General features: G+C 50.3%; 1 protein-coding gene across 3 annotated transcripts in view; it reads left to right on the top strand.

Annotated features, from left to right (window-relative positions):
• LOC146801785 (E3 ubiquitin-protein ligase TTC3-like) overlaps nt 1-14096 on the top strand; it is a 1762960-nt gene that overhangs the window by 1172035 nt on the left and 576829 nt on the right. For all 3 annotated transcript variants that reach the window (XM_085621278.1, XM_085621277.1, XM_085621276.1), the window contains exon 35: nt 3805-3954. In XM_085621278.1, coding sequence (XP_085477404.1) covers nt 3805-3954 — 150 coding nt within the window. The remainder of the gene's footprint in view (nt 1-3804; nt 3955-14096) is intronic.

Genomic DNA, 14096 nt, shown 5'->3' with positions numbered 1-14096 from the left:
TCCGAAATACAAAGAAGAGCAAGAAGAAAGAAGACCTGCCCTGCATCTGCTAAGAAGAGGACGACACCAACTGCTTTGGCCCCAGCCCTACCGGCCTGTCGACCCTCGAACCTGCTCCAGCTACAACCCGGCACCTCTTGTGGCCAGCAACCTCACAAACCCCGGAGGACCTGGCTACCTTTTGGCACCTGGGACTCCCATGAGTAGAGGCTCTACTCAAAATCAGCTTCTAATCCCTGGCATCAGCCCGGAACCGCGAACCCTGAACACTCTTCACCCGCCAAGCCTGGCCTGTGCCGGAGTAAACAAAGACCACGAGGACGACCACCCGGCGACTGTGACTCCGAGTCCGGCACCCAAGGACTTTCCTCGACGCTCCTGACGACGCCTGCAGCCTCAGAACCAGGTTAATCTCCCCCCCCCACCACCTCGATCACCAGAGGGTAAGATTTCCCGACACCAAAAGGCACCCCTGCGGCCAACTCCTGGGTACCTACCTATCCTCCAACTACACAACTTACCTCTCGAAGTGGTGGTGGCACCTGAAGAATCTTCGTCCCCGAGCTTGCAGTCTTTTTCCAAACCAGAGCTTTCCCATTGAAATCAATTGAGAGCCCGAAGGCTCAAAAGCACCCTGCACCCAGCCGCCCGAGTGGCCCTGGCAGTGTAACCTCTACAACTATCTACTTCCCCATTTGCCCCGAGCAAGTAACCAGGAGCCCAGCTCCCACAGCCGCGTGGCCTGCTAGTCAGCAGCCACCATCCAAGCCCCCCCTGCCTCCCATAGGATAACATTGGGCCTAACTCACTCTGCACCCGGCTGCCACTGTGCCGCTGAGGGTGTAACAACTGTACCTGGGAGACCCCTGAGTCTGTGCCCAGACCCTTAACTTTGCCAGTCGAGTACTTACCTTAAAGCTGATAACTCAATTTTCTCCATAGGGTAACATTGACAGTTTTTTTCTGAAATTTCTTCAGTGTGGAGTTTTCAAAACTTAAAATATTCACCAAAAATCAGCCGAATAACGAAAATGAAAATACTCACCTGCTCTTAGGTGAGCTCCCAGTGCTGGATCTTCGTGCCCAGCACTGACCCTGAAAAATATTCACAACCATACTTACCAGTAACCCAATTTTCTTCCATAGGACATCATTGACTGTTTTTCTGTGAAATTTCTTCTGTCGATTTTTGCAAACTTTAAATATTCTTTAAAAATCGTATAAATTGTGAAAACGTAATTACTTACCTGTTTTGGATAAAGGTCCCAGTACTGAGTCTAGGCACCCAGCACTGGATTACAAAAGTAACGAGAACATACTATACCTGCAACTTGAATTTTCTTCCATAGGAAATCATTGACTGTTTTCTATGAAATTTCTTCTAAGTGTCAACTTTTAAAATAGCAAAATATTACTTAAAAATCCTAGTATTAACTAAGTCGACTTTTATCACTTGTTTCTAAGTACTGTCCCAGGACTGAATCTAGGATCCAGTCCTGGAATCACAAAAGTGATCCTGAAAGTAATCCATTGCAAATAATTTGAAACTTCCTTTGAACTCAATGCATTATTGTGTTTAAAATTGTATTGCCTATTACAACAACTTGTAACTTTCTACAAAAGCCAATTGCACATTGCAAAAGTATTTACATAAAGCATCTCATTCTGAGAAAGTATATTTTAATACCTATTGTTGGTTCTAAAATAAAACAGACATATATTTTTTTATATAAACCATTGGCCTAGAGTTCAGTTCTTGAGTGTGTGAGACCATTTGCTGACTGAGTATGTTCAACAAATGCTTTACACTGTCCTCTGATACTGCCTTACTGCTCGACCAAGCTACCACTTTAGAGAGTAAGGTTATATCTAACTTTAGCCTCTGCCAAACCTCTGGGGGCTGTGGACTCTGTACACACTATACCTATTTGGGAACAGTATATACAGAGGCACTTTCTCACAATAGGTACCCTAGAGGCCCCCTATGGGCTGAATCATGCATTATGCCTCCCATGGGAACCATTCAAAATTGAACTACAGGCCTGCCATTGCAGTCTGTGTAAGCTATTGCTAACACCACTTACTAAAGATATAGGTTTCCTATATCTAGGGTCACTGCACCTAAAACCTAAAAGTCACCCATATAGCAGGCCTTTGCAATCCTGAAGGCCGGGTGCTTGGTTCTAAGTGAGAGGATGCCCCTGCATGAACAGGACACCCCTACAGCCTACGGAGTCCATTCTCCCAAGTTGTCAGTAAAGCAGCCATATACCATATAGAGGGGCACTGCGTAATTACGCGATGACCATCTGGAAACTGGCTGCAACTAATCCTATCATGTTTGGTATCAAACATGTTAGAATCATACCTCCCAAGCCCTAAACGGTGTTGGAAGTATGATTCTAAGCACTGGAAGAGACCTCCATTAGGCTCTCAGTGTTCCCGGTGCCAACCTTCTAGACGCGGACAGCACAAAATGGTTGCTGCCGACCAGAGACACATTTCTGCTCTCCTGCTGCTGAGCCAAGCTCGAGCAGGGGAAGGCAGAACAATAGGCATCTTGTCATAATGAGGTGTGACCACCTCCCAGACAGGATTTAGTGTATTGGGCACAGGTGGTTGCGCTTGCCAGTGCCACTAAGTTTGCATGTAGGGCACATTTGGGGTCCCCGTGCATAGTCCAGTCCAAACCAGTCCTGGTTGCTGTTGGCTCCTGCTCTGGTGCGAAACTGGACAAAGGACATGGGAGTAACTCCCCCGGTCCAGACCCTGAATCATCCCAACCCTTTCCTTAGGGTACTTAAGGACTTACCTGGGTGTAGGTTCATAGATTAGTCGTGGGACAAGATTCAGATCAGAAACCACTTCTTCTACCATCTGGGCACTCAGGACTTCGTCTCTCCCTTCCTGTCTGCTGCATCATCTGCGCCTGTGCACCATACAAGAACCTTCAAAGGCCTGTGGGCATCATAGACACCTGAAAAAATCTCCCTTGGAGTGAAGTAGTCACTCCCCTGCATTTGCGGTCTGCTCCTCCGGACTCCATAAGGTTCTGCAACACAGGTAGTGGTTCTCTACAATCCCGAGGCCTGCCCAGCCCTCTCTCCAAGTTTGAGGCAAGTATTCCTCGTGGGGGTTGCAATAACCCTTCCAGGAGCTGAAAACCCAAGCTTCCCCTACTTTTATCCTGTTGGTTCTTTCTTAGCCTTATAAGTAAAAGGTACTGGGCAGCAGTCCTATTTACTGACCCTAAAGGACTTAAAAAGAAACTATACTTGGAGACCAGTATGACAACTGAAAACCTTTTGCTGTATAAGGAATAGGGGTGTACTTAAAGTGACAGAGGGTACCTTACCTGGTGTTTGTTTATATACAAAGTCACAGCCTTTGAAATGCCTATGTCTGTTGCACCATGCCTTCACCTCACATTGTTAGTACAGAAAATAAAAAAATGTCAAGTCTCATTTGGCACTGATAGTCCTTGGGGCTAAGGAGCACAGTAAATATGAATGCCACATCTCTCTTAATATCTGCTAGAACTTCTACTGCATATAAGGGTATTTCTGAACTCTGTCACCATTACCATATCAGTTGCACTGTTTGGGTCGAACATTACAACTGCTGTCAAAAGTTCAGGAAATGAAGACAAAAATTACGTAGCTGCAAATAAACCGGGGGCTTCTTTCACAGAATTGGAGGGAGCTGGACGTAGAAGTAATTGCCATTCACCTTTATTCAAGACACGTTTTACTTGACAACATACAGAGATTATTCAACTTTCTGCTTTTTCCTCTGTCTCTTCAGGGAGATATTTTACGAATGGAAAAGGAGCATCAGGTATTGCAGGAGCAACTTAAGGAAGCAACCGAAAAATATGAACTGTCAAAGTCACGGAACACCGACGAAGTAACTCTTGATAAAGAACAGTTACAAAAAGTCCTAGAAGAAAACAAGGTAATATTTTTGGGTCAGTCATTGGCTCAGTTAGAAACAGTGACCAACATTGTAGCATATTTGACTTGTGTGCTTTCTAAGTAGCTTGGGGACTGAAAGTCTGTTTGTTAGACCTTCTGACGGAGGCTTCTAATTGCAGATTTCTCACCCTGTGGATTTCTACAGGCGCCGGACTGGAATGTAAACTTTTATCAACATTTCCCTCGCCCATAGGTAGGTGGCATTGTGTCGCTCTGTCGGATCCATTCCTCTCTGCCCTGGATGTGACGTTGGGGCCACTGTGTCTGTGCCATCTCTGCGCCCTGATTTCTGATGGATACATCTGCCAGTCGATTCCTCACCTTGGGAATATCCCCTGCGCCAGCATTCCACGGAATTTTTTCCCCAGCGCTCCACGCTGACGTGAATGTCATAATACCTCTGCTTCGCTCGCGACTCCGTATGACGTCACCGGAGCCATAAGAGAGCCACGTCGGCGTGATGACGTCAGTTTCTTTTTTTCCGCGTAACAGTTTTCCAGCACTCCTGTTACTTTGTAGTCTCCTTGTGAGTTACTGTTTCTGGATCAATCATGTCTTCGGCGAGAAAGTCAGGATTCAAGCCTCGTAGGGAATGTGGGGGTCACATGTCCATCACTGACCCCCACGAAGACTGCTTATGGTGTCTTTCATCGGGCAATGATGTGGAGAACTGTTCCTGCTGTAGGAAAATGAATCCTAAGGCACTGAAGGAGAGAGAAGCGAAGCTTTTCATTGCTAAGGCGAAAAAGGAGAGCAGAGGTAGGAAAAAAGACAAGACAAGTCGGAGTCGTCGACTTCGCACTCCTCTAAGTCGAGAAGACACAAAAAGAAGTGGAAACGTAGCTCTCGGCGCCGATCGTCGAAGAGTAAGGCTTCGAGGTCGCCTCGACGTCGAAGTAAGGAATTCGTCTCTCCTTCGCCTTCCCCTTCTCGTGTTTCTTCGGAGAAGTCACCTTCGCCTAAGTTAACTCCGGTGCAGTCTCCGGCGCCGGTAGATTCTCCAGCTTCCGACGCTGAGCCGGAGCAGGTTGTTGATCTTTCTCCAGTGCCAGAAGGTGATCCTGCGACTCCAATAGAGGATATTTCGGCTCCGGCTCCAGCTACTCCTCGACCGGATTCAGGTTCTAACCCATACTCGCATTTCCCGACTCCGGGTGCGGATCTGACGCATTTCCTTGTATGGGGTTTTCCAAAGAGCAGCCTTCCCATCCGGCGCACCTTCTGGTCCCGTGGGTCCAATGGCGTTTAGTTTGGGCGTGCCACAACATTATTCTCAGGCACCTTTTATGCCCTTCTTGCCGATGGCTCCATCATGGCAGTTCCCGGCGCCGTCTGGAGAGCCTTCCTCCCGGCCTCGACTGGATCACTTGACTTTATCGGAGCCTCCCTCGATGCCGACTCCACCTGCTCCGCATCTGGCGCCTCCGGCGCCACCGACTCCACGCACGGCGCTGCCGAGGCTGTGTCCTTGGATTCGCTCTCGAAGTGAAGCTCAGAGGATTATAGAGGAAGAGCAATATCGGGCAGAGGAAGTGGAGGAATGTGAGGTGGGCGACTCCACTGACGAATTTGAGGGCATTCAGGAGGCAAGTGGGTTGGACACTACCCCTGAATGGGAGCATTCTTCTTCCAGGTCGTCTAGTCCTCAAGAGTTGGCTCCATACCATTTGGTCATCAGGAAGGCTGCTGAGTTGTTGGACTTAGTTGCCTTCTGCAGAATACAAGCCAAACCTTTTGACTGAAGTCCTTCACTCACCTTCTTCAATCGTTGAGCCTTTGTTGCCCTTTAATGAGGCTATCTTAGAGCCTGTTATGGACATTTGGCGCAAGCCGCTTTCTTCACCTGCTGTTTCCAGAGATGTGGCAAGGAGGTTATAGAGTGGCTCCGGGGGATCTGAGTTTCCTTTCCTCGCACCCTTCTCCAGAGAGTCTTGTAGTGCAGGCATCTGTTCGAAACAATCCTCAGGTGCTTTTCCACAGGCTCCAGCTGACGGGGACTCTAAAAAGATCGAACAGTCAGCTAAAAAGGTCTTCTTTTCTGGAAGTATGGCGCTTCAATCAACGAATGCCACTTGCTTATTGGGCCGCTACATTCATGCTTTGATGGTCTCTTAGCACCTAAACTGCCTGATGAGGAAAAGGGCCCTTTTATGGAGGTTATTGGAGACACTCAAGCTGCCGCTAGGCAAGTTATTCAGTCGGGCCCAGATACCGCTGATTCCGTGGCTAGGATTATGCGATCTTCTATAGCCACTAGAAGGCAGGCTTGGCTTCGTTCTTCCGGCTTCTCTGCTGATGTTCAGGCCACCTTGGTCGACTTACCCTTTGATGGGGAAAAGCTTTTTGGGGAAAAAGTGGATTCCGCCCTGCAAAGATTTAAGGATAGCAGTGCTACTGCGAAATCTTTAGGTTTGCAGACGCAGTCAAAGGGGTTTGGCTTCAGGAAGTATAGAGGATTTGGGAGGTCATTCTTTTGTTCCTTCCGTCAACCTCAGCAACAGCAGCAGCAAAATCCTCTCTATAGATCATATAGAGGAAGACAAAGGGGTCGGCGTGGTCCTGGTCGCAATCCCTCCTCCTCTTCAGCCTCCTCTGCTCCCAATGAAGCTACAGGGAAGCAGCCCTAGATCCCTCATCCTGAATCATGTGAGGCCTGTTGGAGGTTGGATGTCCCACTTTCTGCGAGGTTGGGAATCCGTCACGATGGACCTTTGGGTTTTAAACCTTGTGGAGAATGGGTACGCCCTTCCCTTTCGGGAATTTCCACCCCCTTACCCTCCTTGCCAAGGTTTTTGCTCAGAGGACCATCTGCATCTTCTGCAGAAGGAGGTTATTGCATTGCTTCAAAAAGGTGCGATAGAGGTGGTTCCAGAGCAGGAAAGGGGTCAGGGATGCTACTCCCGGTATTTCCTGATTCCCAAAAAGGACGGCAGATTGCGTCCAATCCTGGACCTCAGAGTCTTGAATTTTTACCTGAAACAGGAGAAATTCAAGATGCTAACCCTTGCACAAGTTCTTCAAGCGTTGCAGCAAGAAGACTGGATGGTGTCGATCGAATTTCAGGATGCATATTTCCACATCCCAATCCTGAAGTTGCACTGGAAGTATCTCCGTTTTACGGTTGGGTCTCAACATTTCCAGTTTGCGGTTCTCCCGTTTAGTCTTACTACTGCACCTCGAGTCTTCACCAAGGTGATGGCGGTGGTGGCTGCCCATCACAGGAGGTCGGGGATTCCGGTTTTTCCCTACCTGGACGACTGGCTTATGAAAGCAGAGTCCCCAGAGATGGTGCAGCGTCATCTGCAGGTAACATCTCAGCTGTTATTCAACTTGGGTTTTTCGATCAATGTGCCCAAATCTCACCTGGTGCCCTCTCAGTGCAACCTGTTCATAGGGGCGGTACTGGACACTACTGTGTGTTGAGCATTTCCTCCTCCGCAAAGAATTCTCGACAATCAGATAAACCCTTTATTCCACAATGGAGCGGTTGTTCCAGTTCTGAAGGTCCTTCGCCTGCTTGGTCTGTTCGCCTCCTGTTGGTCAGCCATGCACCCTGGCACATGAGGGTGCTCCTGTGGTGCCTCCGCAGGTAGTGGTATCAGCACAACGGAGATCTCAGGGAGTCGATCAGGATCTCCAGAGAAGCTGCAGCGGATCTGTCTTTGTGGAGCGTGGAGGGCAACCTGTCTCAAGGAAAGCCCTTTCATCTTCCTCCAACGGTGGCCACAGTGATATCGGATGCCTCTACCCTGGGTTGGGGTGCTCATCTGGGGGATCTGCAGATCAAGGATCTTTGGTCTCCAGAGGAAAGATTGTCTCATATCAATCTTCTAGAATTGCGGGCGATACGTCTGGCGCTCAAGGCCTTCCTCCCTTCCCTTCGCGGTCAGTCGGTTCAAGTCCTGACGGACAACACTACCGCGATGTGGTATGTCAAGAAGCGGGAGGAGTGGGGTCGTACCGTCTCTGCAGAGAGGCTTTTCGACTCTGGTCCTTGGCTCAGGACCATCAGATTTGCTTGATGGTGAATCATCTGGCCGGGGTGCTGAACGTACGTGCGGACAGTCTCAGTCGATAGTTTTCCGCCGACCACGAGTGGAGGCTTCATCCAGAGGTAGTTCAGCACATCTTCCGGACATGGGGGACTCCTCGGGTGGACCTTTTTTCCACTCTCGAGAACGCGCATTGCCCGTCATTCTGCAGTCTCCATTTTCCGATGCAGGGGGTGTTGAGGGACGCGTTTCTGTTGAGTTGAGGCTCACAACTCCTTTATGCGTTTCCTCCCATACCCTTGATTCATCGGGTTCTGAAGAAGATTCGCCAAGACCAGGCCCAAGTTATATTGATCGCCCCGGATTGGCCAAGAAGGGTGTGGTACACAGATCTACTTCACCTTTCATCGCACCCTCCGCTCCGTCTCCCTCTCAGGGCAGACCTCCTCTCACAGTCGGAGGGGCAGGTTCTACACCCCCACCTCCAGAGCCTGCACCCTCATGCCTGGAGATTGAACGGGGCAACCTGAGTTCTTTCTCTCTCCCGCCTGATGTGGTGGATGTTATTTTATCGGCCAGGCGACACTCCACTAAGTCTATTTACTCCTACAGGTGGTCTAAGTTTGTAAAATGGTTTGGAGAGAGATCCATTGACCCTTTAAAAGCCCATCTTTCCAATGTGCTTCAGATTGCTCTTTCCTTGGCTCAGCAAGGTTGTGTTGTGGCCACGGTTAAGGGCTATTTATCAGCCTTATCGGCTTTTCTGTGTCTTCCAGATCAGCCGTCATTATTTAAGTCTCCTATTGTTTTAAGATTTATCAACGGTCTTACTAACAGGTTTCCACCTACTCCCTTTGTGATGCCACAGTGGGACCTTACTCTTGTCTTGACTTTTTTGATGGGGTCACCTTTTGAGCCCCTTCATAGCTGTCCTTTGAGACCGTTGTCTTTTAAAACGGTCTTTCTTGTAGCCATATCCTCTGCAAGGAGGGTGAGTGAGCTTCACGCTCATAGTTCGAAACCCCCGTTTTTAAGCTTACATGCTGAAAGGATGGTCCTCAGGACCAGGGCTGCTTTCCTACTTAAGGTAGTTACTCCATTTCATCTGGGGCAGTCCATTACTCTCCCTGTGTTTTATCCTCCCCCCTCACCCTTCCAAGGAGGAGGAGAGACTTCACCGATTGCACCCTAAAAGAGCTGTGAGCTTTTATTTGGGTAGAACAAAGGATTTTCGTTTGAATGATCAGCTCTTCGTGGGCTATATTGGACATTCTAAAGGCAAAGCTGTGCACAAGCGCACTCTGTCAAGATGGATCATCCTAACCATCACGATCTGCTACGCCCTTGCTGGTAAGGTTCCTCCTGAGGGTATTAGAGCTCATTCAACTAGAGCTAAGTCTTCTACCTCTGCTTTGGCTAGGGGTGTTCCTGTTGCAGACATTTGTAAAGCCGTGACTTGGGCCTCCCTCCATACTTTCGCAAAGCATTATTGTTTAGACTCTGAGATGAGGAGGGAGGGCCACTTTGCCCGCTCTGTCTTACAGGACTTTTTGGTATAGGAAGGTGGACACCCTCCTCCAGGAATGGGACTGCTGTGGGAATCTATTCACAAGGTGAGGAATCCACTGGCAGATGTATCCATCAGAAGAACAAGTTACTTACCTTCGGTAACGCTTTTTCTGGTGGATACAGTATCTGCCTGTGGATTCCTCACTGGCCCACCCGCCTCCCCGTTGTCCACCTTTGTATACCTTAAAGGATGCCTTGCTTGACATGTTGTTTTACATTGTATCTTCTTTCAATCTGGTACACTTATAGGAAATGCTTATGTTATTTAGCTTTCCTTTTGTATAGGTACTATGTACATTTGTTCGAATGTTGTATACTGTGTATACTTTGAATCAGTTGTCGGTCCACCTGTTCGCCTCGGAGGCACATAAAATAATGGGTGGAACTGACGTCATCACGCCGACGTGGCTCTCTTATTGCTCCGGTGACGTCATACGGAGTCGCGAGCGGAACCGAGGTATTATGACGTCCACGTCGGCGTGGAGAGCTGGGGAAAAAATTCCGTGGAATGCTGGTGCAGGGGATATTCACAAGGTGAGGAATCCACAGGCAGATACTGTATCCACCAGAAAAAGCGTTACCGAAGGTAAGTAACTTGTTCATCAGTTCCTTTCTTTCTGGGCCTTCTGACATGGATACGGAGTTCCTCGAATCCTGTCAACAGTGACCGTGATTTCTCGCCCTCAAACTTTTTTCCAGCGTGCATTATCTCCCCTTCTAAAATGACAGGCTTTAAGTCATGTAGAGACTGCAGCCATCAGATATTGGTGATAGCCACCATTGATGTCCGTTTCTGATGCTCCAGGCATGGCTCAGCATCGTGCGAATACTGCACCAAGATGAAAAAACTTGCCATCGAGGAACTTGATAATTCAAAGAAGTCTTGTTCAAAATCAGGGGCACAGATTCACTCTCGCTCCTAAGGACAATCTTGTGACTGATCATCAGCAAAGACACATAATTCCAGTAGGTCTAAGATAAGTAAAAAAAATAAGATGTCAAAACACAGATCTCCCTGCCTTACCACTCAGAGTCACATGATGCCCCAAGTCCTGATGCGCTCGACCTCCCCAGACCATTGGCGGCACCTCAGCTGCTCTGTGGCCTCAAGCAGGCCTCAGACAGCATTTTGGTGCACCACTGGATCTCTCTTGAGACCTTTGGGCCCTAAGGATCCGAGATGGCATCTAGTAAGGTTAGCACTGGTGAATCCATCCCCGACTGTCTCACCAGACCGCTCTTTGAGGCCTGCCCCTCCTCCAAACCCAGCTCCACGTCCAACACTGCCTTAAGCGCAGTACCAACACCAGCACTCCCCGGGTCTCAACGAAGGCTCTGATATTACCGACGCCTGGCACTAGGTCTATAGTTCTATTTTCCCACAAGATCACAGACTTATCACTTATCCTCCTACTCAGACCCTGAAACCTCACAACAGGTTGATAATGATGTCAGTCTATATGATGATGATGAGAAGCTTTTGCTGGACTTGAAGGGTGCCGTTGAGCTGGGCACTTCACCAGACATTGGTTTAGCTGTAGGAAGCGAACTTTTTATGTAGTTTACCATAAAGAGGTATATCTGAAAGAGACACGTTGGTGATAGATTCCTTACCTTAGAATATCCCCAGGCATCAGACTGGATCCGAAAAGTCTTCTTCAGCAGTACCCCTGCACGTTGGAAGGTGGCGTCGTGCGGCTCCGCATACGTCGCTGGTGTCGTAAGCGCTGAGATGACGTCAGGGAGACTACTTCGTTGACACCCATGTGCGCTGACATCTTTTTCCACGCCAGCAAGCGCAGATCTGGTTAGAGCACGTACCCTAGTCACTTTATGATTAAACTTTTGAGACATTTGTCCTCCATTTTTGATGTTTTGACTCCTGGTGCCACGTAGGGATGCCTGGATTTAAATCCTGCCGGGCCTGTCGCCGTACGATGTTGGTGGCCGACCCCCATGGCGTCTGTCTCTACTGTCTGGAGCGCGACCATGACTACTGGTCATGTTCTGATGTCTGGCAATGGCTTCGAAAGCCTTGCGGGAGCGGTCCCGTAAGCTACTGGAGGCCCGGCAGTCATCTTCGCGCCGTTCGAGGTCCAGGGGTCGCTCGAGGAATTGCTTGCGGAGCCATCGTTAACGCTCCCAGGGGTCAAAGTCTTCCCACTCGAATTCAGGTAAGATATGTCATAAGAAGAAGTCGAAGAAGCATTTCCGCTCTCTGTCGTCCCCTTTTCAGTCTCTGGAAGCAGATGAGTGGGCCGAGGGTACCACCCCGTGGCTCATTTGGAGCCTGTGAGTCCCGCGGCCTATCCACCTTATCCGGGTCCTCTGGCGACTCCTGCCCAGGTGCAAGATTTTCTTGCAGCCATGGACCGCCTCTTCAGGCCTTGGACTCCCGCCGGCGCACCTTCAGACACCGTGGTCCCAGTTTAGGAACTCCCTTGCTGCCGGTTCTGGCTCCGCAGGGACCGCCGCCCGCGGCTCCAATCCCGGCACCGCTGTGGATTCCGTTCGTTCCGCCCTTGCCCGGGTTCCCGGACAATTATGGCGCCGTTCGACCATTTGTATCCCCCCCACCCCCCCCCACTTCAGCCTGTTCCACGGGCAGTGGAGGAAGGGGACGACTGGGAGGGGTCTGAGGACCCTCTCGCACAGCAGTGCGGGTCAGAACAGGAATGGACGGAAGAGCTAGAGTATGCCGGTGGCCTTGACCTCTCCTCTGACCCTGGTTTTCTTTCTCCTCCTGCTATGCCTATGGAGGAGGGCACCACATACACTATGGTGCTCCGTGGAGCAGCTGAGGTCCTTGACCTTGACCTAACTACATTGGCCCTCAAGACTAATCTCCTCTCTGAAGTACTTCAGCCGGCAACAAGCTCTTCGGAGACCCTGCTTCCGTTCAATGAGGCATTAACTGACATCTTGATGGGCACCTGGTCTAGACCGGCCACGTGGGTTCCCGTGGATAAAAATGTAGCCCGGCGCCATCACTCAGCCCCGGGTGACCCTGCCTTTCTGTCCACCTACCCAACCCCGGAGAGCCTGGTCATCCAGGCCTCCACTTCCCAAAGCGCATTCCCTACTGCTCCGCCGGATAAGGAATCCAAAACGCTGGAACAGTTCTTCAAGAAACTGTTTCATCTGCCAGCTTAGGGCTGCGGTCGGTGAACACCTCATACCTCTTGGGCCGCTATTCCCATGCTGTGTGGGACACGGTTGCGCAGGTGCTGCCTCAGTGTCCGGAGGAGGCTCGGCAGTGCTTTCCCAAGCTGTTGCTTAAGGGAAAGATGCAGCAAAGTTCGCCATTAGGTGTGGACTGTACACCGCGGACTCACTGGGTAGGGTGATTTCCACAACAGTGGCACTCTGTCGTCACGCCTGGTTGCGGTCCACCGGCTTTTCAAGGGATGTACTAAGTTCTCTTATGGACATGCCCTTTGATGGTACTCTCCTGTTTGGCGATAAGGCAGGTAGTGCACTGGAGTATTTTAAGGACTCCCAGGCTACGGCCAAGTCCCTGCTTTTCGTTCCTTTCGTGGCCAACATGTTGACTCTGGCTTAGGTCTTGGCTGCCCTCGACCCTGGAGACTCGATGGTATCATTGGTTTTGCAGGACGCATATTTTCATATACCCGTCCTGCTGGCTCACCGGCGGTTCACGGTAGGCCTGGAGCACTTTCAGTTTGCCGTGCTCCCCTTTAGCCTTACCAATGCCCCTCTGGTGTTCACGAAGGTGATGGCGGTGGTCGCAGCTCATCTGCGCAGATATGGGGTTCCAGTCTTCCCCTATCTCGATGACTGGTTGTTGAAGGAGGGCTCGCCCCAGGCAGTCGTTTCCCACCTCCAGACTACGGCCGACCTCCAGAATTTGCTGGGGTTCTCCATCAACGTGCCGAAGTCGCACTTAAGTCCCTCTCAGAAGCTACCCTTCATCGGAGCGGTTCTGGATTCAACGCAGTTTCGGGTTTATCCTCCCGAGCAGCGAGTCCGGGATATTCAAGCTATGATTCCGATCTTTCGGCCTCTCTCCCGGGTTTCAGTCAGGAAGACCCTCCGGCTCCTGGGCCTGATGGCCTCCTGCATCCTGCTAGTGCAACATGCCTGATGGCATATGCGGGCTCTGCAGTGGGACCTGAAGTTCCAGTGGGGACAGCATCCGGGCACCTTGTCCGATCATGTCCAGATCTCGGAGGGCACTGCACGACAATTGCAGTGGTGGCTTACGAATCGCGATTGAATCAATGGCAGATCCCTCTCCCTTCCCCAACCGGAGCACTCAGTGGTGACGGATGCGTCCCTCCTGGAATGGGGCGGCCACATGGGAGAGGCAGAGATCAGGGGCCTCTGGTCTCCGGCGGAGTCCAGGCTCCATATCAACCTTTTGGAGCTTCGGGCGATCCGACTTGCACTAAAAGCATTCCTTCCCTCTGTCCGGGGAAGTGTAGTGCAGGTGTTCACGGACAACATCACCGCCATGTGGTATTGCAACAAACGGGGCGGGGTGGGGTAGTGGACCCTATATCAGGAGGCTCTCCGCCTCTGGACATGGCTGGAACATCAA

Source organism: Triturus cristatus, chromosome 8, assembly GCF_964204655.1.
Source record: "Triturus cristatus chromosome 8, aTriCri1.1, whole genome shotgun sequence".
NCBI lineage: Eukaryota > Metazoa > Chordata > Amphibia > Caudata > Salamandridae > Triturus > Triturus cristatus.
This window is presented reverse-complemented; position numbering and strand designations above follow the sequence as displayed.